Source organism: Chanodichthys erythropterus, chromosome 3 (genome assembly GCF_024489055.1).
Source record: "Chanodichthys erythropterus isolate Z2021 chromosome 3, ASM2448905v1, whole genome shotgun sequence".
Classification (NCBI taxonomy): domain Eukaryota; kingdom Metazoa; phylum Chordata; class Actinopteri; order Cypriniformes; family Xenocyprididae; genus Chanodichthys; species Chanodichthys erythropterus.
Genome location: NC_090223.1, coordinates 52,805,510 through 52,833,362, shown reverse-complemented (window position 1 = coordinate 52,833,362; position 27,853 = coordinate 52,805,510). Strand labels below are relative to the sequence as shown.

Sequence of the window (27,853 nt, the reverse complement as noted above, 5' to 3'; positions counted from 1 at the left end):
TCAGAACTCATGTCTGTGATACATGTCTGGATCGTAGTATTTCGTGACCACCACACGGTTAGCAAACTTGCGTCCCGTCAGTGCTTGCATGGCCTTCTGGCATTCTACAGCAGAAACGTACTCCACAAAAATCTGCAACACAAAGAAACTACCACTATAAGCCAAGCTTTAAAGTATTAATGAGTACTGAATATTGAGAAATAATAATTACAGCTCTATTTTAGCGGCACTGAGATACTATTATAGTTTTCATTAATATTTTGAGTAGCTGATGCAGTGATAATCTCTTTGCTAACTACATTACCACACGCATGTATGCTTTTGTTTGCTAGCAGAAATTTGCGTTAAATTGTTGTTTCTAGTTTTGATCATTTATCTTCATTCAAGTTATTGTAATTTAAGGAAATATTATTTTTTTAGTGCACTCAAATGAAATAAGTTCACAGTACTAATATACTCACATTTCTGCCAAAGTACAAATATTATTTTTAACCTTAAATGGCAGTTTAAGAGCCAATAAGGCAATAAGTTACTGTAAATTTTACAGTCAATTTTTAGTGTAGTTTTTATTTATATATTTTTTAATGTTAACGTTAAGAAACGTTTTAATTTTTAATGTTAAGTAATGTTAAGTTTTTAGTTTTTTATGTTAAGTAATGTAATTTTGTTGTGTGTTTTTTGTCATTTTTATTTTTATTATTTGTTGTTTGTTGTTGTTGTTGTTTAGGCTATGCACCCTCAGTAATCAATAAAATAAATAAATAAAATTTTATTTCTCAAATCCTACCACAGTAAAGGTTTGATTGGGGAATATTGATTATGTGAATGGACACATCCTCAAAGGCCTTTGTTTTCAGTTTATTTCCTACTCTTGAAGTGTAATATGGCAGTCGTCACCTTCCCACAGCCTGGCACCTCCACGCCATCCACAGGCCTTGGGATCTCGATAGAGCGCACAGTGCCGTACTTGCAGCACTCCTCACGGATGTCCTCCAGGATCTCCTCATAATCCTCATCGTCAAGCAGCTCCTCCGGCATGACCATGTTCAGCAGACATAGCACCTCCGTTGGCAGGCCGGAGTTCTGCACCCTCTGTAGCCCCGGGATCTGGAGCGTGACTGGCGTCTCTACAACAGCAGTCTGCATGCAGAGAAAACATGATGCCAGACTGGACCTCTGTCACAACTGCTTGAAGTTGGCCATATAAGTAAACAGCTATGTATTATTCATGAATGTCTTATTTTTGTGCCATAACAGTGACAGGAGCTGTGGTGTTGAAGTGTTAAGGGTTGGAACTTACAGGATTGGCATTCTTGGCGCCCACACTTGCCCTCTGGACGATGAGCTTTTTATCGCCGAGCTGCATGCCATGTAATCCAGCTACTGCCTGAAAAAAACAGAACAACTATCTTGAGTGAATCTCACAAAAATATTTATAGGTCACTTTTCACTCATTGAGATATTATTTTCAAAGTTAAGAAAAATTCTCAGTTCTGTAATAAATCTGAAAGTTCTACTTGTAGTTTTACTTTACTCGTAACAAAAAAGATGTACACAGATGAGCCAAAACATTATGACCACCTGTGTGATATGCTGTTAGTTCTCGGCATGCTGCCAAAACAGAGTGACCCACCAAGGCATGGATTCTACAAGAGCCTTGAAGGTTTCTTGTGGTCTCTGGCAACAAGATGTTAGCACCAGATCCTTCAAGTCCTGTAGGCTGTGAGATGGAGCCACCTTGGATCAAACTTGTTGGTCCAGCACATCCCACAGATGCTCAACTGAATTGAGATTTGGGGAATTTGGAGGCCGGGGCGACACCTTGAACTCTTCATTATGTTCCTCAAACCATTCCTGAACCATGTGTGCAGTGTGGCAGTGTGCATGATCCTGCTGAAAGAGGTCACTTCCACCAGGGAACACCAATGATATGATATGAAACACTCATGTGCCCATTTCAGGTGCTTTCGGAGATGGACAGAGGTCATCATAGGCTCTCTGATTGGTCTGCGGCTACACAACCCCATACGCAAGAGAGAGCAATGCACTGTGTGATGTGCCACATTCCTCCCATAATCACCAATAAAATTTAGTGTGACTTTGTGCCACAGTAGACCTTTTTTTGGTTTGGACCAGATTGGAAAGCCTTCGTTGCCCTTGTGCATCGATGAGCCTTGGGCGCCCAACACCAGTTTATGGTTTGTCCCTCCTGAGACCTTACCTTACCTTACCTTACCTTGCTTTACCTTACCTTGCCTTGCCTTGCCTTGCCTTACCTTACCCCTCTTCATCCTATGTGAGATATAAGGCCGCACTTCTCAGAACACAGTTGGTAAATTCTTACCACTGCAGACCAAGAGCAACACACAAGCCTTGCCATTTCAGAGATACTCTGACCCAGTCGCCTTGCAATAGCAATTTGGCCCTTGTCAAAGTCGCTCAGATATCAATTCCTACTGATTTCTTCTGCATCCAACATGTTGACTGTGAGAACTGATTGTCTGCTTACCGTCTAAACTACCCAGACCTTAATATGTGGCCTTGTTATGAGATTATCAAAGATATTTACTTCACCTGTGACTGGTCATAAAGTTTTGGCTCATCAGAGTCCTAAAATAGGCTTTGTTTCCTAAATATGTAATAAGAATTTACTTTGACTTTAAGAGATTTACCTTCACTGAAGACAAGTTTCAACGCTTTATGTGCTTTAACCAATAATGATAAATGTAAACTAAGATGATTTTATGATCCTTTGATGCATAAACCTGAATTGACTGACCTGGTCAGTTGCGCTGATATCCACATATTCACAGAAAGCATATCCTTTGGACAGTGATGTGGCACTGTCTTTCACGAGGTTGAAGGCTTTGAGAGGACCAAATGATGTCAGGAGCTCTTTAACCTGTACAACAGTCGAGGACGCACAGGTATGTGAACACAACAGCATCTGCAGCTCAAATCCTATCCATCTCCTGTCCATTGAACCCAGGATGGGGGTGTACAAGATGACAGGTCCAATAGAGCGCAACAGTGGCTTCTGAAAGTTAAAATCTCATTCACTGTCTCCAAAGAGAAATAGAGATTTTTTAAAATGTTTAAACAATAATGTCACAATGCAGTGATTTCAATGGACTTCATTTAAAAAAAAGTGTAGCTGAATTCACAGTGAAGACCAACAGTATACTCATCAGATCACCAATCAGACAAGTGGCTTTTACCATGGAAACAAAAATCACAGCAAAAGAGCTCAGCAGTGACTGCCTGCTCCCATGAGGCATAACAAATGATGGGATCAGTCTGCCTTACTTAAATATCTGATTATTTTGAAAAAAAAAAAAAAAAAACTTATTCCATTATATTTTATACTTAATAAATAACACAAGTCTCATGATTACATGATTTCAAAATGCTTTCAGCTCATTCCCTCATAAAGTCTTTATTTACACAGTCTTTCAGTCTGTGTTTCAAAGGTTGTAATCAGGGTCAGAAATTAACATGGGCTTGGGGCAAGAATGACAAATAAATAAATAAATAAATAAAGCACCCCAAATTCAAGACATTCAAATACACAAAATCTATGACAGCTGTCGCATTATAACCAATAACACACATTTCTGTTGAGTTTATGAATTCAATGGCCAATCAGAGATGCTTCAGATTAGTCATTGCTGGAGTTTTGTTTAGTGCGCTGAATTCTGCATTCTCGTGAATTCTCTCATCATAAACAACAAAGGGCAGATACAATGTAAGTAAAAGATTCATTTTGAGGTGTAGACAGCTTCAGTGATTATAACGGGAGTTTTCGCACTAAGCTGTCAGTGATAGGACACATTCTTTGCTCACTTCTGTAAATATTTTATTTCCCAGTTTGAATAACTGTTTTGTTTTTCATGCTACTAAAATAACCAATGTAAAGTATTGATTTTCTAATGCATAAAAGCAGTAAACTAACATCACTTCAAGAGGGCAAATATTGTCCGTTAATGGAAAAGTTAATTTCTGACCCTGGCTATAATGTGGTGATTGATCACAGAGCTAGTTTGTTTCTTTCATTACACTTTATTAAAGAATTTGTTTAAATTCCTTTGGAGAAATGAATAGAAAATATACTTCTGAAACCAAGGCCACTTAAAAAGTAAGCTGTTGCGCCCTATTCCTGCAATACATCGACACACCATGACACATGTTCGTAACATAAGAAAATATTATCTTGATGTTCCCTTCTTTTTCTGAAGGCAGAAGGGTGAGATTCTAATGGTCTTCACTCCAGCCCTTTTCAATATTACAATAATTATCATCACTATGATTTGCGCTATCCATTTATTCATTATAAGTAGAGTTGTGTTTCTGAGTCTAAGGGGGCGGTTACACTACACTTTCCGTTCCACTGATTTCCATTCATACAAATGCAAATGTGGAACACCAGATAAAAAAAAAAAAAAAAATATATATATATATATATATATATATATATATATATATATATATATATATATATATATATATATATATATATATATATATATATATATATATATATATATATATATATATGCAAAGGTTTTGCATTTTAAAGCATCCAAAGCTTGGTGAACTCAAATTTGCATAACATGAAGGTCAACATGTAACCTTTAGTTAAAATAAAAGAACAAACTTTAACAGTTTGCAGCTATGCAGTACTGGAGTCGATTGCATATTTTCACATTTTGTATTGTAAAAATATAAAAAGAGGGTGACGTCATATGTCGTCCCTTGCAGAGTCCTAAGAATTTCACATGCTGAAAGCCTAGTGTGAGCGCCCCTTAAAACTGTGCCCTCCTGATTTAGACTATGACAAAGCACAATTTTTTTTAAAGCAGCCACATACAAAAGTGCCCCTATTATGCTAATTTAGGTTCCTAATTTTGTTTTTAAGTCTCTTATATAGGTTTACATGCATCCAAGGTTAAAAAAATAAATATATATATAATAGATATAAATAAATATAGATATATAGATATATATATATATATATATATATATATATATATATATATAATATACATTGCAGCATCACCTCTTTCTCACAGTGTCTGAAATTGTAATTGGGCTACTGTGCTCTGATTGGTCAGATGGCCCAGTCTGTTGTGATTGGTCTTCTCTGCTAGGTTTGAGTAGGAAGACTGGAGTAACTGATGACTCGTTTTAGGCAGTTTATATTCGGTTTGTTCTTTTGGAAGATAATAACTCCATTTATCCTCCAATTTGATCTTTGAAACCTTGCAGAACTTTTATATTCACAAACAGCTACATTACGCAATACTTTAAAGATAAAATCCGAAAAAAGCAAAATAGGGGCACTTTAAAATACTATAAGAAAGGTGCATAGGAAGATCCTTTCTTTGCATGCAATGGTAAAACATAATTTAACAAATTTCTGAAAAGATTTTTTTTTCTTCCAAATTTCAAATCATTCAGACTAGTGAAAATAAGCCCTACAGCAGACATAAAATGGTCCAACATCAGTGTGAGTCACTTCCCCTTTTGTTTTATATTCACATTGCAGCACTGAATTTGCTTCAACCTTTCCAAACATTTCACATTCACAGTCCTCCAAAAGCCCAACCCGATTACCCAAAGACCCTTTAGTGATGTTCGCGCTCCGAGAGAGTGAAGGAAGAGAGAGGACAGCGAGGGGAGGGTCCCTGCTGACAGGAGGTGTATCCGTGTGAGGAACGGAATGTCTTACTTGCCTTGTGTTACATGTTGGCATGGCAGCAGTAGATCAGAACTACTGAACAAATTATGAGCGCAGACTTAACGATCTTACGGGCCCCTAGCTGGGGGACAAAGTGGGGGAACAAAAAATGAAAGAGCTGTGAGTTTCAAAGCAGTAACAGTGACTGCAAGAAAGAAAATATATGAGAATATGAATGAAATGAATACCAGGGTACATTCAGCTCCAATTGATTAAGTTAGTTAGTTAGCTACATTCAAATTAGATCAATGAGGTGCACCATTACCCAAACCCCCTCGGTAGTGTCTGCAATAGAAACAACAAACTTTTGCAGTGCACTTGTGAAATATGCTGTGCGACTTCTATCTTTACTCCATCTTCACCTGCACGTGTAACTGCAAAATTTGCAACTTGCTGTAGTTACGGGTTATATCAAAAGTCTAATCAGCTACATTCACACTGCAGCTGAATGAGGCCCAAATCCCTCTCACGTGACACAGATCCGTTTTTTGGTCGACAATGTGAAGAGCAAAAATATGTGTAAACATAATTAGTTCCAATTTTGTTTGCATCAGAGTGAACAATCAAGTCAGAATTCATGCAATTTTTTCAATTTTAGCTAATACATCATGAGGACATAATTATACTTTATTATAAGTTAAAGGGTTAGTTCACCCAAAAACAAAAATTCTGTCATTTATTACTCACCCTCATGTCGTTCCACACCAGTAAGACCTTCGTTAATCTTCGGAACGCAAATTAAGATATTTTTGTTGAAATCTGATGGCTCAGTGAGGCCTGCATAGGGAGAAATGACATTTCCTCTTTCAAAATCCATTAATGTACTAAAAACATATTTAAATCAGTTGACGTGAGTACAGTGGTTCAATATTAATATTATTAAGCAACAGGAATATTTTTGGTGCGCCAAAAAAACAAAATAACGACTTATTTAGTGATGGCCGATTTCAAAACACTGCTTCAGGAAGCTTCGGAGAGTTATGATTCTTTTGTGTTGAATGATTCGGATCACGTGTCAAACCGCCAAACTGCTGAAATCACGTGATTTATAACGCTCTGAAGCTTCCTGAAGCAGTGTTTTGAAATTGGCCATCACTAAATAAGTCGTTATTTAATTTTTTTGGCGCACCAAAAATATTCTCATCGCTTTATAATATTAATATTGAACCACTGTACTCATATGAACTGATTTAAATATGTTTTTTGTACATTAATGGATTTTCAGAGAGGAAATGTCATTGTTCCCTATGCCCTCACGGAGCCATCGGATTTCAACTAAAATATCTTAATTTGTGTTCCGAAGATGAACGAAGGTCTTACAGGTGTGGAACGCCATGAGGGTGAGTAATAAATGACATTATTTTCATTTCTGGGTGAACTAACCCTGTAAATATCACATATGTTAACAAATATCACATATTGAATATTATCATTATATTCTTCTTTTGTGAGCATTCTTTTTTGCATTGACAGCCATAAAAATGCATGGTAAAATGTGGTGAAATTTGGCACATTGTTTGGGGAACACAGCCACCAATCACTCTTTTCACGGGTCAGACGTTTGGGTCAAATAATCAAACACGTCACTTAATTTAATGCATATTTCAGTGTTAATTGTATTTGATATTTTATATTTGATAATATTTTGAATTAGCTAATTCTTTCAGGTTTCATTTTAAGTTTAGTTAAGTTTTTAGTAATGTTATTCTGTGTTTTTGTCATTTTTTATATATTTCTTTCCAGTTTTTGTCATTTTAGGATTTTGACTTAAACTTTTATTTCAGTTAGTTGCCATGGCAGTTGCCTTTCTAATTTTCATTTAAGTTTTTAAGGTTAAGATTTTAGTCAAGTTTTACATGTTAATATTTATATTTATATTTTATTTTAGCTTTATTTCAGTTAATAACATTTAATAGTATAATTTTTATTATTAGTTAACAAAAACAACATGGGCCAAAGTGAATAAAGGATGGCCAAAAAACATTATAACTTTAGAAGTTTTTTTTTTTTTTAATTTTTTTTATATAGTCTGCAATTTGGAATGGATTTGAGCAGAAAATTTAAAATGGGCACATTTGCTTGCAGTGTGAATGTAGCCTAAATGTCAACATGTATCCATTTCACTCTTTCAATATGGTCTTAACATTTAAAAATGAAAAATGAACTACCATTTAGATTAAAAGTGTCATGGCTGATGATGAGTTTGTTACACTAGAGGGATTTCGGCTATAGGCTTTCTGTATGTCAGTAAAGTAATATGTACTATTTCCACACATAAAAAGTGGATATATTCTGACAAACACAACTTTGAATGGGCAGTAAGAAAATAGGTTACTCTTTGCTAGTGTACACAACCAACTGACCATAGGTCCAAATAACTGATTCATTCATGGACTAGTTTAAAGGTTAAAGTTTACCTGATCATCATTGAGATAATTGGGTAGACCTCCAATGAAGAGTTTATGAGGGGAGTCCGGTACAACTGTGGAAACAACACCTAAAAACAAATACATTAAGCATGTCAAATTGTTGTGTTCAAGGCAGTTTTCTAGATCTTCAAAATAATGATCTCAATAATTTTCAAACAAGCTTTAAAACTCAACCAATTGTGTGGCTTACTGACTCAACCAATGGCAACAGTTTGTGGCATGTCAGAAAAGCCCACCACAAACTGACGCCATTAGTTGAGCCAATGTCCAATCCAGAAAAAAAAATGCATTGCAATTTTGTTCGTTTTTGCCAGTGGTGCATAAATTGTAGACTTTGGGCCAGATTTACTAATGCTTGCGCCATCGCAAACCCTCGTAAAATTTAAAAACTGCTCTCAGGATTTCTCTTTTGTAGATTGCATTGGTCATTATGGAAATGAGATACTGCGTCTGTGTTCTTTAATATGCACGTTGTCGGTAGATCACCTGCAGAAATTTACACTCTCATTGGCGCTTACATGGGATTGCAATCTCCCGCTAATTTGCCCTGATTAGCAAATCTGGCCCTTAATCTTTAAAAAGCCCTGTAGGCTAAAACACATCAAAAAGTAAAACATGTCAAAAGTCTTGACCTGGAACATGAAAAGCAGGCTGCTCAGAGATACCGGGCAGAGGGCGGTAGTCATGTGGACGTCTGATCTTCAGCGACTGTCCTTGAAAGATAATGCCATCGAATGCCATGGCTTGAGTCGTTTCATCCACTGATCGAAACTGGTGAAGATAGACAGTCTGCTTTAGTCAGGAATAGCTCTGAGTAGCCCAGTATCATTAAATAAAAATGTTTTTTGTGCATCACAGAAACGTCTCGCATGATGTGTTGTGTTCACACTTGTGGCTCGGTTCTCGTGGTTTGTTTGATTCGGACGAGAAAAAAAAATGATACATTTAGTCCTGCTTAGCATTCACATTGTCAGTTTTAACACCAAACCTAAAGATACAAAAACAAAAAAAAACAATTATATATTGCGTATTTTATGATGCATATTTTTTGCAACGGAACATACCAAACATCCAAAACAATGCTGTATGAATGCGCTCATTGTAGGTGCGTACATAAGCTGTTTTGCAGCTGAGAACTCATGAAAAGCTCATAAAATGTGTAAAATAATCAAAACAGCAACAGGAATTTGTCCGTCATACACACAAACAAAGTCAACACCTGTAATGAACTTTAATGGGTAGCATAGTGCCATAGCGCCTATGACGAGAAGAACCATGGGTGCTTCTCATTTTTTATTTGTGCATCCTCGCTGCCTTTCCCCCATCTCAGCTCCACCCCCCCTAGGAAGTGAGGGATGGGTGCAAGGAAAGAAAATGAAGATGAAGGAATCTAAGGAAATCTTATTTGTATATTGGACGTGAATATTCTCTAGGGACCTGTCCTTATGTTGTTGAAGTTTGGTTATTTAAAGGGGTCAGGGATAAATCAAATTTGTCAGGACAAATGGAAGAGTGAAAGAACGTTTGCTTTGTTTAAAGTTTAAACAGCTCTAGTTTCAACCGCTTGTTCGCATCTCTGTAGAGATTTCAGAAGGATCCCTGTGTCAGAAACAAGTGGATGGTTTATTTTAATGCTGTCCCGGATCGTGTCGGAGGATTATATGTTTGTTCAGAGCATTTGACTGCTGATTGTTTTGCAAACGAGGCACAGTGTAGTGAAGAGTTCACAAAAAACTTTTGTTGACAGATGAAGCAGCTGACTGTATTGGATCTGACAGCAGCTGCATCACAAACCATAAGTAAATGTTTTCATAATGCTTTGTCTGTAAATGCCAGTTTTATATGCATAATGTTTTCAAAAAACTCACATGCAATAGCGAGTGAGCGTTGATTAATTTTCTATGCAATGACGTTAGCCAATAATAAAAGTCGCCATTTACAGATAAGCTTCAAAGGAACTATCATGACCCTTCATAAAAAAAATGTGTAATAATTAATAATTAAGCAAAATAACTTAAAATGATTGAGACAGATATGAAAGGGGAGGAGAATTTTTACATGTGTCAGGTTTCTCAACAAGAAAGACTTCCACATAGGATACACCTGTGCATCTTCGCTTATGGCTCCTCTGGTAGCTGCTTCACTCCTCGTTCCTCACAGTGCAATTAAAGAATTGAGATGTCCTTCAAGATGGCTGACTTTTGGTTTCAAGATCATAGGCTGGAGGATGGAGGAACGAGGAAGCATCCATTTAAGTACTGAGAAGTACCCCAGGTATGCTTGAGCATTCTGTCCTTTTTAGAGTTGCATCTTGTGACATCATGTCTTGCTTTTGGTTCATTTAAATGTCTTTGTCGTTGTGTTCATATTTTAGTTCAACCACACCAGAGTTCATTGGACCGAGACCTACCTTTTCAGCGGTTTCAGTCCACTTATTTGGTGCTCACAAGGGTTTGGATTGCAGTGTTTACACTTATTCAAATGAACCACACTAACATATCAATCGTTCCAGAGTTCATTTAAATCAAACCAAACCTGCCAAGTGTGAACACACCCTCACTGGTGCTTTGAACCTCATTTAGATTATGATTATTTTGTAAAGCTTTGGTTGTCTTTTGATGTTATCATGTGTTTGCAAAATGCACAATATTGAAATGTCTAGAACAACACTATGGAAAGATATTTCTTAAGGCCTATGGATTACATTTGTTTACTTGCTAAGCAAATTTACAATGGATGCAAACAACATTTTTAATTAAAACTTTTAATTATGGACTCCTATGGACCAATTTGCACTGGGAATTCATGCAACTGCAATTAAAAGTTATGCATTTAAACAGGTGCAGTCTATTTTTGTCCGAAGAGTTAACTGAGTGAAATCTGTATTGTCTCACCTCTAAGAAAGCAAAGTTCTTGTCCTGGTTGATCTGCACTGCGAGTACAGGATTGCTGGGAGCTTGAGACAGTCCTGCAAGTCTCATCTGGGTGTTGAAAAATTCAGCCATGGACTCCTGAGAGACAAAGATAAGTGCAAGACTTTCCCAGAAAAAAATGTCTTTCTTTATCGAAGTAAGTATATAGAGGAACACTTGACAACTCTTTACATCAAGACAAACTTTAAGTACAGAATGGCAAACAAACAGTGTTTGTTATTATATCTCTCATTTCTAGAAAGAACTTTTCATGCATAACTTTCAAATGGCTGATTTATCATTGCACAAGAGGATGAGAACTGAACTGTACATACAACATGTTCTGAGGGACACTATTCTGAGACACTTACCTCAGTGACGCCAAATGGTATGTTGCCAACATACAGGCGTCGCGCTTGCCTGGTCATCTGGCTGCCAACGACGGGCACTTGTGTGGGTGCGACTGCCAAACCAGCATTAGTGGATGTAGCCAGGAGAGCAATGCTGGGGATCTGCCCAGCAGCTACATTACAACACAACAAATTTAAGAACAGTTCAGCCAAAAGTCTTTCTTTTGAAAACACTGTATGCTGTAGAACACCAAACCTTTGCTTTTTTTCCCCTTTCAAATGTTAAATGGATAAGAGTTCAGTGTTTCACAACAAAATAATGCATCTGGAAAATATTCACAGCGCTTCACTTTTTCCACATTTTGTTATTGTGACAAGCGTGAGAACGGTGTGAGGCCGGTGGCGCGAAGGATAATGAGCTTCAGGTTGCATCAGTCTCGTATCTCACGGAGGAGCTCCAGAAGCATAGAAGGGGAGTGACGACAGTGAAGGACGATAGAGGACCAGGCCTGGATTTTATGATATGTTTTATTATGTTTGTGTGGCCGACAGTCATCCTCCTCTGCCCCCTGGCGTCCGATGATGGTTCCTCTGTTTTTTTTTTTTTTTTAAACGCTTAACTTTAATATAAAGTAAATACAAAACGAAAGAAAATGGCGGCAGTTCCTCACGAAGTTTGTTTGCAATCTTTGCAAATTTATTCAAAATAAAATTCACATGTACATAAATATTCACAGCCTTTGATCAATACTTCGTTGAAGCACCTTTGGCACCAATTACAGCCTCAAGTCTTGTTTGATGCTACAAGCTTGGAACACCTATTTTTGGGCAGTTTCTCCCATTCTTCTTTACAGGACCTCTCAAGCTCCATGAGGTTGGATGGGGAGCATCGGTGCACAGCCATTTTCAGATCTGTCCAGAGATGTTCAGTCAAGTTCAAGTCTGGGCTCTGGCTTTGCCATTCAAGGACATTCACAGAGTTGTCCCCTAGCCACTCCTTTGTTTTCTTGACTGTGTGCTTAGGGTCGTTGTACTGTTGGAAGATGATCCTTCACCCCAGTCTAAGGACAGAGCGCTCTGGAGCAGGTTTTCATCAAGGATGTCTCTGTACATTACTGCATTCATCTTTGCCTTGATCCTGAGTAGTCTCCCAGTTCCTGCCGCTGAAAAACATCCCCAAAGCATGATGCTGCCACCACCATGCTTCACTGTAGGGATGGTATTGGCCAGGTGATGAGCGGTGCCTGGTTTCCTCCAGACATGACACTTGCTTTTCAGGCCAAAGAGTTCAATCTTTGTTGATGTCATGGTCTGAGAGTCTTTCAGGTTTTGGCAAACTCCAGGAGGGCTGTCATGTGCCTTTTACTGAGGAGTGGCTTCCATCTGGCTGCTCTACCATACAGGTCTAATTGGTGGAGTGCTGCAGAGATGGTTGTTCTTCTGGAAGGTTCTTCTCTCTACACAGAGAAATACTGGACTTCTGTCAGAGTGACCGTCAGGTTCTTGGTCATCTCCCTGATTAAGGCCCTTCTCCCCCGATCGCTCAGTTTGGCCGGGCAGCCCACTCTAGGAAGAGTCTAAACTTCTTCCATTTACGGATGATGGAGGCCACTGTGCTCATTGGGACCTTCAATGATGCAGAAATTTTTCTGTACCCTTCCCCAGATCTGTTCCTTGATACAGTCCTGTCTCGGAGGTCTACAGACAATTCCTTGGTCTTCATGGCTTGGTTTGTGCTCTGACATGCAGTTAGGGCATTATATAGACAGGTGTGTGCCTTTCCAAATCATGTCCAATCAACTGAATTTACCACAGGTGAACTCCAATCAAGTTAAACGTTAGAAAGGATGTGACATAATAGGATCAGTGGAAACAGGATGCACCTAAGCTCAATTTTAAGTGTCACGGCAAAGGCTGTGAATACTTATGTACATGTGACTTTTTTATCGTTTTTTATTTTTAAAGACCCCCTTTGGTGAAAATCGAGTTTTTTATTGTTGTTTATATGTCTATGTGGTTGTTCAAGCTGTTCAAAGCGTTTGAAAGGATACTGATTGTTAGAAGGCAGCTGTCTGAATCTGTCTGAGATAAAGAACAGGAACGGTGTGTGTAAAATTAGCAACACAATATTAGCTCTTTGATAACGTAGTCAAGCCAAAGGTTATCTATAATAATTCATATTAATTAATGACAGAACCGTAGCAAGGGCTGTGCAGGCTGTGCCAAGTGTGCGAGCGTAAGTAAAGTGACAGCTGACTTGAAGTAAAGCCAATAAAGTTCATGTTTTTGTCCTTCAAAATATTTTAATACTATAAAACATAACTAAAACAATATTGCTCTGAGCGTGTGCGTGTGACCGTGATTCATGTGCATATGTCAGTAAGTGTGGAATTGCACATCAAGTTGTGAGAGAGCTATTCACTCCATTATAAATTCTGATTTTGACCACCTCTGAAATGGATCAAACCATACATATTATTAGCCTACCTGATAATTTCAAGTAAATACGCTGGAAATCCACGCTCATTCAAGGATGTGCATTTATTTCATGTAGCCACAACACAAACAACAAATTGCCTTGTCACTGCAGCAACAGTAGACTGTTGTGAGTGTGAGTGAGTGGAGGCGGGGCTAATTTGCATATTAATTTATCCGTGTATATTAAATGAGGCAAGGTTATAGAGTTACATTCAAGTTAAATAAAGGCATGAAGAATTTTTTTTCACTTGATTTTTTTTTTTTTTTTAAATATGTCATTTTGGTGATCAAAGATGAGTTTTAAGGGATAAAAAAATTGACTACAGGGGGAGTTTAATAAATTTGCAAAGATTTCAAACTAAATTCTTTCATGTTGTCATTATGGGGTATTGTTTGTAGAACCTTGAGGGGGAAAAATTAATTTAATCCCTTTTGGAATAAGACTGTAACATAAAATGTGAAATACTTTCCAGATACACTGTTACCTCATATGGGTTTGTAAATAATTACTACAAAAACTATCAATCTATCAGCTATTTTACAACAGTTTTAATGTGACATCTGAACATTTACAGTCTGAATTTTATAATCGTTTATAACGATTATAAACGAATCATTTTTAACACAAAAACATACGCTGCATTCTATGGAATCTTATTTCTGACATTGAATAAAAATATTAAAACAGTAATTGTGACTTTATATATCACAATTCTGACTATTTTCTCTTAATTGCAAGGAGGCCATTTGAGCATAGTGAACTCATTGTCATGTTCAAGAATCCAGTTTGAGATGATTTGCGCTTTGTGATATGCTCATCATCCTGCTGGAAGTAGCCATCAGAAGATGAGTACACTGTGGTGATAAAGGGATGGGCATGGTCAGCAACAATACTCAGGTAGGCAGTGGCATTTAAACGATGCTCAGTTGGTACTAAAGGGCCAAACATGTGCCAAGAAAATATCCCTCACATTATTACACCACCAGCAGCCTGAACTGTTGATACAAGGCAGGATGGATCCATGCCTTCATGTTGTTTACGCCAAATTCTGACCGACCAGTTCATTTGCATCAAGGTTGGACGTGTTGTGTGTTTAGAGATGCTCTTTCGCAGACCTCAGCTGTAACGAGTGTTTATTTGAGTTACTGTTACCTTTCTAACAGCTGAACCAGTCTGGCCATTCTCCTCTGACCTCTGGCATCAAAAAGGCATTTTTCGCTCACAGAACTGACGGTCACTGGATATGTTCTATTTTTTGGACCATTCTCTGTAAACCCCAGAGATGGTCGTGTGTGAAAATACCAGTAGATCAGCAGTTTCTGAAATACTCAGGCCAGCCTCTCTGCCACCAATATTCATGCCCTGTTCAAACTCTCTGTAAATCACCTTTCTTCTCATTTCTAATGCTCAGTGTGAACTTCAGCAGATCGTCTTGACCAGGGGTGTCCAAACTCGGTCCTGGAGGGCCACTCTCCTGCAGAGTTTTGCTCCAACTTACCTCAACACACCTGCCTGGAAGTTTCCTGTATGCCTAAAAACCTTGATTAGCTGGTTCAGGTGTGTTTAATTGGGGTTGGAGCTAAACTCTCCAGGGGTCTCATTTATAAAGCGTGCGTACGCACAAAACAGGGCTGTAAATGTGCGAACGCCAGTTCCTGCGCAAAGGTTGTGATCTATAAAAACAAACTTGACGGGAGAATGTGCGCACCTTTAAGCAAACTTTGAGCCGTGCGTACGCACATTATGGAGACAAAGTGATATGAATTGAGATAGTAGATGTGCTACTTTCGATCACTTTTCCAGTGACACGCTGTTTTATGACAGCGAGGAGCGCTGGAAGCACAATAATTCCTCTTTAAACTAAACTGCAGATGTTATGACAAAATATTTTTTCGAGAATGACGATCAGTGGTTTTGTACGAGGTGAAAAATCTGTACAACATCACTACTGGTATTTATGAATACCAAATGTTAGCAAGATTATGTTCCTTACCTGTCTAGCGATGTATTTTAATGCTGAAATGCAATAAAATAATGGTTTGTATTTAAAAAATAATAATAATAAAATCTATCAAGTGATTTACGTAATTTCTGTTTCATGCTTCAGAACTTCTGTTAAGGGAGCATATTGAGCTCCCTGCTTTTCACGGTTATTTGTAGGGCTTTTTAGGGAGCGAATTTTTCAGTGCCCTGGAAGAATTCTGCGATTGAGACAGCCCTTGAAATGTCAGACTCCCTGTTCAGTACCCTGACTACTGAACTAGGGAGCTGACTGAGACACGCCCCATGTCTACATGCCTAAATACAGAGTTGCTGCCATGTGATTGGATGATTAGGTATTTGTTTTAATGAGCAGCTGAACAGGTGTACCTAATAAAGTGGCTGGTGAAAAGGTGCGTTCAAGCGGCCTCATAATTCCTGTAGTTACAAGATTCTAGCTTATAAAAAGTGTTCACGTCCCCGTAGAGCTAATAATTACAGCTTGTTGGCTGGGAGTTTTCTGAAAGCTCCCACATGTACCACCTGACCGCTGTAGATTTGTTTAGGCATTGATAGTGGTGCCATGGAAACGCATAATTCCCAGTCCAAGGACCAAAAGGACATGAACAGCTCCAAATATAACGTCACGTGTTGTCATTTCAAGATTCCAGTAAATATGAGGTGGCGTGAACGCAGCAAAATACTGTATAAACTTGCAATTGTGAAAGAAATATAAGAATTGAGAGATAAACATTTTTTTCTTCCATAGCATCCACTCTAAAGGTGTCAGTATTCCGTTTAAAAAATACTAAATACATCTTTAATACAGAAACCATTATTTCAATAAATTTCCAGCAAAAACAACTGTTTCATGATCAATGTTTTGGCCACCTAAGCAAAATCATCCCTTATATCCTACCTGTAGAGCATCCACACAGGAAGTGGTTTAATAACCTTAATTTTGTTAATAATATTAAGGCATGTTTTGAAACCTCCAGGTTACACATTTTAGCTTGCTTGAAAAGTATTTTTTACAGTGCTGTCTTAACTCTGGCATTCTTTACTAGGAAATTTTAATAAAAGTATAGCTGCAAGCAAAGATGACGGGCCCAAGCCCCGGCACCACCACCACCCATTGGAGTGGCTTTAGGGCGACTGTGCATGGCGGGCAATGTGCACCTGCATTTTATGTTCTCTGTGGGTGTGCGACATCAGAAGTGCACAGCCATTTATGGCAACGGTGATCATGGCATTTACTGTAACTGTGATCTTTTGATTACGCACCTTGCATGGCTTTGTACTGCATTGGAGTGATGTGCTCAAAGCCTGAAGGGGGAACATCCCAATACTTGCACATCTTTTTCTTCCTTGTTCGACGTGGAGAATAGCTGAGGGGGAAAAAAATCAGAATAGAAGATGACAAGGAAGATGCCACAAACTTAAACAACTACACTATATTGCCAAAAGTTTTGGGATGCCTGCCTTTACATGCACATGAAATTTAATGACATCCCATTCTTAATCCATAGGGTTTAAAGTGGAATTGACCCACCCTTTGCAGCTATAAAAGCCTCAACTCTTCTGGGAAGGCTTTCCACAAGGTTTTGGAGTGTGTTTATGGGAATTTTTGACCGTTCTTCTAGAAGCACATTTGTGAGGTCAGGTACTGATGTTGGCCAGAAGGCCTGGCTCACAGTCTCCGCTCTAATTCATCCTGAAGTTGTTCTATCAGGTTGAGGTCAGGACTCTGTGCAGGCCAGTCAAGTTCCTCTACACCAAACTCACTCATCCATGTCTTTATGGACCTTGCTTGGTGCACTGGTGTGCAGTCATGTTGGAACAGGAAGGGGCCATCCCCAAACTGTTCCCACAAAGTTGGGAGCATGAAATCGTTCAAAATGTCTTGGTATGCTGAAGCATTAAGAGTTCCTTTCCCTGGAACTAAGGGGCCAAGCCTAACCCCTGAAAAACAACCCCACACCATAATCCCCCCTCCACCAAACTTTACACTTGGCACAACGCAGTCAGGCAAGTATTGTTCTCCTGGCATCTGCCAAACCCAGACTCATCCATCAGATTGCCAGACAGAGAAGCGTGATTCGTCACTCCAGAGAACACGTCTCCACTGCTCTAGAGTCCAGTGGCAGCGTACTTTACACCACTGTATCCAACGCTTGGCATTGCATTTGGTGATGTAAGGCTTGGATGCAGCTGCTCGACCATGGAACATTCCATGAAGCTCTCTACACACTGTTCTTGAGCTAATCTGAAGGCCACACAAAGTTTTGAGGTCTATAGCTATTGACCGTGGACTATTTAGCAGTGAAGAAATTTCACGACTGGACTTATTGCACAGGTGGCAACCTATCACGTTACCACACTTGAATTCACTGAGCTTCTGAGAGCGACCCATTCTTTCACAAATGTTTGTAGTTCTTGATTTTATACACCTGTGGCCATGGAAGTGATTGGAACACCTGAATTAAATTATTTGGATGGATGTCCCAATACGTTTGGCAATATAGTGTATGCCAACTATGTTAGAATACAGCACTGCTCTTATGAGTGTACAGGCAACAAACAACAGAAACAGTAAGGGTGCAAGAACAAACAAGTCTTGTGTTAGTTCTGATGGACAGTGACAGGCTGGTGTTGTGTGGTGTCTGCAGTCACCTGTGTTTCTTATGATCCCTGGAGCTACTCCTGTGGTCTCGGCTCTTCCGGTCTCGACTGCGGCTGCGCTTCCCTCGGCTGCGACTGCTTCTGTCTTTGCTCCAGCTGCGCCGTTTCTTGCTGCGACCAGGAGAGCTACTGCGACTCCTTCTCTTATGCCTCTCCCTCTCTCTCTCTGAACGAATAATGATACATAGTGAAGGAAAAATAATAACTTTAAAGGTGAAAATATCCAAAATATTTCTGTTTAATTTCTAAGCAGAAGCCAGATGAGCACTGTTTCTGAACTCCCTGAAACACCTCCATTGTAGTCTTGAGTTTTCTTCTGGGAATGAAAACATGACAATATCCCTCATTTAAATAATTCCCGCCTAATGGATACACAAAATAAAGGGCCGGGGCCTCGTTGATTGAGTTAGTAGTGTGTTGAAACTCACTGTTATGGTAAGGGGCAGGGCAGTTCCCAAACAAGTTCGAAGCGGTTGACCAATCACAACACACCAGTCCAGCCGACCAATCAGAGCACAGTGTGGTTTTCAGAAGGAGGGGCTTCTTAGAGACAGGAACTAAACCAGGGCTGTGTTCGAAAGGATTAGTTCACTTTCAAATAAAATTTTCCTGATAATTTACTCACCCCCGTGTCATCCAAGATGTACATGTCTTTCTTTCTTCAGTCAAAAAGACATTAAGGTTTCAATAGAGCCCAAACAGTTGAAGGTCAAAATTACAGTTTCAGTGCAGCTTCAAAGGGCTTTAAATGATACCAGATGAGGAATAAGGGTCTTATCTAGTGAAACCACTGGTCATTTAAAAAAAAAAAAATTAAAATGTATATGCTTTATAAACAAAAATGATCACCTTGCAAGTGCTACAGCCAGACCACACTTTCGTATTCTTCAAAAAGCTTACGCTGTATGTCCTACGCCTTCCCTATTCTACTTAAGGAACCAACGCGGTGCCAGTTCTGTTTTTTCCATAAGCAGAAAAGGGAAGGCATAGGACATACAGCGTAAGCTTTTTGAAGAATACTAAAGTGTGGTCTGGTGGAAACATTTATGATGCAGCCATGCACACTAACTAGACCATCTCATTCTAGCATTTTATTACTGAGGAAAACACTAGCCCACAAGCCTCAGAAGAACTGGACTAGGAAGGACGCAGTCTCAGTAGGATGCAGCCTTCTGTTTGAGAAACACCCAATGTATGCTCAATGGCTAGAGAATACCCATAATGCACTGTGAGGGTGGTGTCAAATGACTTCCTGCGTCTGACCAAAAGATGGCGCCACAGCTGAATCATCCATCCATCCATTTCCAAAACTGCTGGTCCAACGTTACAGTGTAATATCATACAGGTACAAAATAAGTTACTTTTTAATTGATTATTAAATTGTTTATTTAAGGTTATACTAGTTTCCATGACAGAGTTCACTATAAATCGTCTCCGGTTACTATGGTAACCTCGGTTCCCTGAGAGACGGGAACGAGACATGGCGTCAGAAGCTGACGCTTTGGGGACTCCCTTTTCTCCTAATTCTCCTGAAATCCTATTGCACAACGCCAGTGAAGTTGCAACTCTCACTGGCCAATGCCAGCCAAGACGGCGAAAGGGGCGGTACCCGCCTCTATATAATGCGCCGACCTGGCGGCATAAGCTCAGAATCTTCCGACTGAACGAGAGTACAGCAGACCTGAGCGGTGAACACGGCAGTCTACGCCATGTCTCGTTCCCGTCTCTCAGGGAACCGAGGTTACCATAGTAACCGGAGACGTTCCCTTTCGAGAACGGTCTCTCGACATGGCGTCAGAAGCTGACGCTTTGGGGACTGTATAGAACAACGCCGTGGGAACAGCGAAGAAGGAAAGCTCAGCCACTGCGGAGCTACTATGAACAGTAATAAAACATAATCCCCAATGAGTACACACCTACGAAATGCTTATAACGTGGTTACTCATCTAACACTGTATGCATTCAAGAATAATATACAGGCTACATACGGGGTATTGGAGCATGTGGGCGGCCAGGCCGGGCACAGCAAAAAGAACATACACTTAACGAGCAGCTGTTGCTGGCGTAGGTGTAACATGAGAGAATTCATAGTGAGCCCTTGCTCATTGCGAGGACATAGACGAACTACTGGAACTGTGTCCCATATTCCAGGTCGCTTATGGTGGCATAACGTACGCGACAACAACGCGCCTCATACAGCTCGCTCTGCCAACATGAAGGCGAGAGCACCACAGACTGGGTGTGGCGCTGGCTCCGCCCCCAGATTCACTTATACGACCTAGTTGAAACCACCAGCCTCAGCTAATGGGCGGGAACTGCAGGTAGAATATGAGTTGTATTCAACGCCAGGACTTGTGAGGCTAGAGAACACACGTCCAAATTGTAAAACCTTAGAATAGGCCAAAGTGATCGCATCAACCACCCAATGCGATAGCCGCTGCTTAGAGACGGAACGTCCTTTGGTACTGCCACCGAAACACACAAACAGCTGCTCAGAGAGCCTGAACTGAGCCGTGCGGTCAATGTAAATTCGCAAAGCTCGCACTGGGCATAACTCCTGATGAGGCGCGTTATCCACTGACTCCTGGGTGAAAGCCGAAAGAGTTATCACTTGAGCTCTGAACGGCGTTGACAGTGATTTAGGCACGTAACCCAGCCTCGGCCTGAGTGTGACGTTACAATCATCTGGCCCAAACTGCAAGCAATCAGCGTTAATAGAAAGCGCTTGCAAATCCCCCACGCGTTTCACTGAAGCGAGGGCGAGTAGCAGCGCGGTTTTAAGTGAGAGCTCCTTTAAGCCGACTGACATGAGCGGCTCAAAAGGCGGCCGAGTCAACGCTTCGAGCACAAGAGCTAAATCCCATGACGGCACCGTGGGGGGGCGAGAGGGTCTTAGTCGCCTTGCACCCCTCAAAAATTTTACCACTAGGTCGTGTCTGCCCACCGAGCGCCCATCGATAAGGACATGAAAAACTGAAATAGCTGCCACATAGACTTTAAGAGTGGAAGGCATACTGCCGCCGTCCAATCGCTGCTGCAAGAAATCTAGAATGCCTGAGACGGGGCAGCTTCCCGGTTCGAGACCATTCAGTTCGCACCATTTCACAAATACTGCCCATTTAGAAGCGTACAGGCGCCTTGTAGAAGGGGCTCGCGCCTCCGTAATCGTGTCCATAACACGGCAAGACAGAACGCTCGGATCTACCGGCTCCCTTGCACTACCCACACATGAAGTTTCCACCATTCGGGGTTGGGGTGCCAAATCGACCCGCCCGCTTGGGACAGAAGGTCTCGTCTCAGTGGAATCATCCACGGGGGAGCCGTTAACAGTTCCAGCAGATCGGGAAACCACGGCCTGTTCGGCCAGTACGGGGCGATTAGAAGCACCGACGCTCTCTCCTCCCTGATCTTGTGCAGCACTTGTGACAATATCTTCAGCGGAGGAAATGCATAAAGGCGAACATTCGGCCATGGCATCGTCAGTGCGTCCCCTCCCAGGGGAGAGCGCGACAGAGAAAAGAACAGAGGACAATGCGTGTTCTCCTCCGTCGCGAATAGGTCCACTTCCGCCTTTCCGAACTGTTCCCAGATCATTCTCACTGTCCCGGGGTTCAATCTCCATTCTCCTTGAGGGATCCCGTCCCTCGACAGCATGTCCGCGCCGCTGTTCAGGTGGCCCGGAACATGCGCCGGTCGGATGGAGAGCAGATGGTGGTCGGCCCACAGTAGAAGCTGCGCAGCCTGCTCGTAAAGGGCTCGCGAGTGCACTCCGCCCTGGCGATTTATGTACGATACCACCGAAACATTGTCCGTACGAACCAATACATGATGGCCCCGGACTTGTGTGAGGAAGCTTCGAAGAGCCAGAAAGACCGCCCTCAATTCGAGGCGATTTATATGCCACGTCTTCTCCGATTCCGTCCAGTAGCCCGACGCTGGAACGCCATCGCAATGAGCTCCCCAGCCCGTCGTCGACGCGTCCGTCGTGACCACTTTCCGCCGCGTCGGTACAGGTCGGGATTCCGCCACGGCGCGAGCGTGCTCAGGCACCTGCGAGTGACCACAACGCGGGCATAGCCCATTCTCCAAGCCCTCCTTGGTACCTGAGTTTTCAGCCATAACTGGAGGGGGCGCATATAAAGCAACCCGTGGTGGCATACCGCCGCGGCCGCCGCCATCCGTCCCAAGAGCCTCTGATATTCCTTCAGCGCTACAGGACGGCCCAGACTGAAAGCACTCAGGGTGGACATCAAATCGCGAACGCGCTCCTGACCTAGACGCGCTCTCATCGCGACCGAGTCCAACTCCACCCCTAGATACGAGATTGACTGGCTGGGGCATAACATACTCTTTTGTGTATTCACGCATAGACCCAGGTTCTCCAAATGAAGCAATAGAGTGCGTTTGTGGCCGTTGAGCACATCCTTCGAATGGGCTAAAACTAGCCAATCGTCCAAATAATTGAGTATGCGTATTCCGTTCGCTCTCAGGGGGGAAAGCGCTGAATCCACACATTTTGAAAACGTGCGAGGAGCCAGGGCTAATCCGAACGGCAGAACTGTGAACTGATATGCTGTGCCGTCGAACGCAAATCTCAGAAAGCGTCTGTGACGAGGGGCGATCCGAATATGAAAATATGCGTCTTTCAGGTCTACTGAAATAAGCCAATCTTCGGGCCGAATTTGCGCGAGGATCTGTTTCAATGTCGTCATTTTGAAAGGGCGCTTGAATAAAGCCCGGTTGATGGGTCTCAGGTCTAATATCGGACGGAGGCCACCGCCTTTCTTTGGAACGACAAAATAGCGGCTGTAGAACCCGCTCTCCCTCTCGCTTGGCGGGACCACTTCTATCGCGCGCTTTGCGAGTAGATTGAGAACTTCTTGCCTCAGCACCGACTCGTTGTGAGCCGGTACTGTCGACATAACCACGCCATTGAAACGGGGCGATCTGCTCCGAAACTGCAAAGTGTAGCCGTTCTCTATTACGTTCCGCACCCAATCCGAAATACCCGGAACAGCCCGCCAAGCGCTCGCAAATTGGCACAGAGGACGGGGCACCCCGCCTTCTGTATTCAGGACAACGTCGCTGTATACTGGGGTAGCGCACTGACAGCTCTCTTGACGAACGGGCACGTTGAGAGGCGGCGAGTCATGTATGTAAGAACTGACACGGGTGTTCCGCTGCGGCGGAGGACCTACATTCGGAGCACGAGCGCCGCCGATTACACGGGCGAGCTGCGAGCCCGATTGTATCTGCAGCAATTCGCCTGCGTATAGAGTGCGAGAAGCTGCCGCTGCTAGAGGAGGGGAAAAAAGCTCTTTTTGTGAGGTTGTAACATTCTTTATTACATTTACAACAGAAACATTCTCGTAGTCGCCTGCAACCGCCAAGGGGACTTCTCGAGAACACCTCGGACGCTTCGCAGCGGGTCCTTCGCTCAGCGTCCTCCTCCTCTGCACTCTCCCGTCAGGAACGAGGCTTCTGTTCCGAAGAACTAGGAGCAGTGCCGGGGCGGCCGCCTTTCTTAAAGCCGTGACGCGACTTCGGCGGTCTCTGCCAGGGTGCTCTGGTACGTGCAGAAGGCTCCGGGTCTGGCGCCGAAGGGGCGGGAGCAGAGGGAGCTCGCTTCGGCGGCCTGTTTGAAGCCGAAGAAGATCTACTGCGCGCTGGAGGTGGCGCGGGCGCCCGGCGCGGAAGGAAATGACTCATCGCCCTGGAACGCTTCTGTGCTTCAGAGAAGCGCTCTGCAATCGCTTCCACGGCATCCCCAAAAAGGCCGGAGGGAGATAAAGGAGCGTTGAGCAGCGCCTTCCTATCTGCATCTTTTAACTCTGTAAGAGTCAGCCACAAATGACGGTGGAGCACAACCATAAAGCCCATGCTTCGTCCGATCGCCTGGGCCGTTTTCTTCGTTGCCTTCAGGGCAAAATCAGTCGCAGCGCGCAGATCTTTAAACGCCTCGGGGTCCGCCTCCCCCTCGTCCAGGGATTTCAGGAGCTGAGCCTGGAAAACCTGAAGTACTGCCATCGTGTGAAGTGCTGAAACTGCTTCACCTGAGGCGGCGTATGCCTTATCAGCGATATGCGCGGTCACACGGCAGGGTCTTGACGGCAACATAGCGCCTGCCTTCAGGGAAGCTGACGAGGGGCAGAGGTGCGCCGCGATAGATTCCTCGACTGGCGGAATGCGCGTATAACCACGGGCTTCAGCGCCATCAACTTTTGTGAATATTTCCGAGCCGCCGGCGTGGGCGCGAGCCGAGTGGGGCGCGGCCCAGGTGCTAGCGACCTCCTCGTGCAGGTCTGGAAAGAAAGGGGCTCGCTTCCTTGGAGCGGCGGCTCGGCGGCCCAAGTGAAGGAACCACGAATCCAGTTTGCTCTTCGCTGGCTCGTCGGGAGAATCCCATTCAAGACCGAGATCATTCACGGCCCTAGTAAGAACCCTAACAAGCTCGTCTTGAAACGCCACCTGCCCCTCCGGCTCAGAGCGCTCCTCCAAGAGGTTGTCCGCCCAGTCCTTCTCGGACGCCGTTAGGGACATGGCCTCTTCGGGTTCGTCATCCCTCGCCGCGCCGAACGAAACCATCTCCGACGTGCCGGGGGCGGGTCGAAGACCCTCCTCGGTGAAGTAAACAGGAGGGCGGGGTGGTGAGTCACACCTCATTCCCGCATCATCGCCCCTATGCGGCTGTCCCACCAGCGGCTCCTCAGCGGCAGTGGGACGTTGCCTAGGACAGTCACCAAGGGCGATGCTCCTCCGAGCCCTCAGCACCCGCACTGGGAGATCCTCGCAGTGCGGGCAGCCCGACCCGGTGAGTGCTGCTTCTGCATGGGCGAGTCCCAGGCACAGAATGCAGTACTCGTGGGTGTCCGGAGCCTCGATAGGCCCCGAACACAGCGTGCAGAAGGTAGACATGCTGGAACGCCGAGAGGGTAATCCGTCTACTTCGCGTCTTCTCCACAGCTGTCTCGTAGTAATGTCGAAGTTATTAATTGTTGAAGTGAAAAGGAAGATTCTGAGCTTATGCCGCCAGGTCGGCGCATTATATAGAGGCAGGTACCGCCCCTTTCGCCGTCTTGGCTGGCATTGGCCAGTGAGAGTTGCAACTTCACTGGCGTTGTGCAATAGGATTTCAGGAGAATTAGGAGAAAAGGGAGTCCCCAAAGCGTCAGCTTCTGACGCCATGTCGAGAGACCGTTCTCGAAAGGGAACTTTTCATTACTACTGGAGCCACCAGGTTGTTTAGTTTCAAATGATTATTAAACAGCAAGCACAAGCTATGCAAAAGCGGCAGCCCTTCCAGCGCACTCACAGTGTCTGAATTGTTGACATTCACTCCTTCAAGTAGGAAGGAGTATTAGAGTATTAGAGGAGTAATGTAGGAAATAGTGAGGTATAGCGGGTGATTTTGAACACAGCCCGTTATTGACAGACTGGGAAGAAAGGAGCTGCAACAACGTCAAATATGGGGAAAATAATGTGCGTTTTGAACATTCAGGCATAAAAACCTGTTCTAGTAGAGCCTAAAAACAAAATCAAGACTTTGTAAAAGGGCATAATGGGTCCTGTTTAATGTGTAGCTATGCAGTTGTTCTGGATGATACTAGTTCAAATCAAAAGAAACCTCAAGTAAGATTTTCAGATGATCTGGCTCAAGGTCATTCACAAAACGGAGATGGTTTGATAATATGTTATGATTACATTACTATTACTTAAGAATTCCGCATTTGTTGCCATCTGTCAAACCACACACATTTTATAACAAAAACACACCTATTTAATAGGAATTGCAGAAGGAATCTGTTTTGTCTATATATTTGTAAGGCCCACCTTCATTATGTCATACCAGACAAAGCCAAAACAGTGTTAAAATGGTAATTATTACCTGTAAGATATGCAGTTCATTAAACGCTACATTTGGTATTACATCGACAATGGGATTGAATAGGTTTCCCCCAATTCACAGGGGAATGACGACACCAGAATATAAATATTTATAATTCACTTAGCTACAAATAAAGAATCATGTTAGACACATAAGCTTGAACTCTGTCCCTTACTGCATAAATTAAAAATGTTATAAATATAGTATTATATTAAATAATGTGTTTTTTTTTATTTATTAATAATCATAACATGAAATCTCAAATGAGTGACCTCCTGGCTTTGCGATTAATGTGACATTAACATGTCTGATGCTAACTGCAAATGTTCATTTCGAGTGAACCATATACATGATACATATTGTTGCATCTTTTTATAATGATATATTGTGACACATCCCTTATAAGCCATTATAAACAACTCATGAAACTGTAATAACTGGATAGTTATGAGCACACATTTGAATATGACTGTATGCATGTATGATTATTAAGCCATATCGAGTATGATTCAAGTATAATCATTAACCCAGTCTTACCATTACAGTGCTTATTTGTTAGGATTGTAATGACGTACTGAATATATACTGAAGACTAAGAATTATGACAATTTTGTGAAATGTTAGTGGATGATGTTGATAGTTTTGACTCTCTATGGAGCATCGCTCTATTGTGATGGTATGACAATGATGACAATTGTTGTTACTGTTTTTAATTCAAGGTTTTAATAAATAAAAAATAAAAAAATGTTTTGATTCTCTACATCTGTGGTTCCCTTGTTGGACTGGAAGAGAACTGACTTCAGACAGGCTCTAAAATTCACCAGCGAATTATTAATAGGGACTGAGCAAAAATTATCAGTAAATGAAGAAAAAAACTATTCTGTAGGCTAGCATTTGAACACAGATAACAATTGCTTCAATATTTAATCTATGAACTTTTTTATTTTATTCATGACTTTTGTGTTCAAAAGTGTTCAAATATTTGTATAGGCTTGGAATCTGTGTAAAATATTATGCTGTACAATTATACAAATGTGTAGAAATGCAACAGTACATTTAGTTGCATGTGTGATCGACAGATGGCATTTGAAAAATTGTATATTGCAACTAAATATAAATAGTTACTGTAATTTCTGTGGTGTTCATTAAATGTCTATATTAGCACAGCAGCCTGGTATCATTTATTCATCATTCACCATCACAGTCGTTGTTTATGTTCATGAGGGATATGTTTCACAGCACACAGGTCATGAACACTGCAGATGTCTTTACTGTACCTTGTCGATTCTCGTTCAGCTGTTTCTCGAACTCCTCGAAATCAGACATGATCAGATCTGACGGATCAGGCGCTCATTTGAGTCTCAGCTGATAAACACAAGCGCTGCACTGAGCATGAACA

General features: G+C 42.0%; 1 protein-coding gene across 1 annotated transcript; it reads right to left on the bottom strand.

Moving 5' to 3' along the window:
• On the bottom strand, window positions 1-27,853 carry LOC137017960 (splicing factor U2AF 65 kDa subunit-like). Its single transcript, XM_067382769.1, has 11 exons — window positions 27,732-27,853; window positions 18,561-18,735; window positions 17,172-17,275; window positions 11,450-11,601; window positions 11,061-11,177; window positions 8,799-8,937; window positions 8,155-8,234; window positions 2,780-2,902; window positions 1,301-1,387; window positions 898-1,140; window positions 1-132 (listed from the first exon to the last, which is right to left on the bottom strand). The coding sequence occupies exons 1-11, from the start codon at window positions 27,778-27,780 to the stop codon at window positions 1-3; spliced, it is 1,401 nt and encodes a 466-aa protein (XP_067238870.1). The 5' UTR covers window positions 27,781-27,853.

What these genes read in the sequence shown, in the direction of transcription:
- LOC137017960 (XM_067382769.1), bottom strand. Translation starts at nt 27,780, where the DNA reads ATGTCTGATTTCGAGGAGTTCGAGAAACAGCTGAACGAGAATCGACAA. An exon ending in GCTGAACGAGAATCGACAAG is followed by an intron (nt 18,736 to 27,731) that starts GTACAGTAAAGA and finishes TTATTCGTTCAG; the next exon opens with AGAGAGAGAGGGAGAGGCAT. An exon ending in AGGTGCCAGGCTGTGGGAAG is followed by an intron (nt 133 to 897) that starts GTGACGACTGCC and finishes TTTGTGTTGCAG; the next exon opens with ATTTTTGTGGAGTACGTTTC.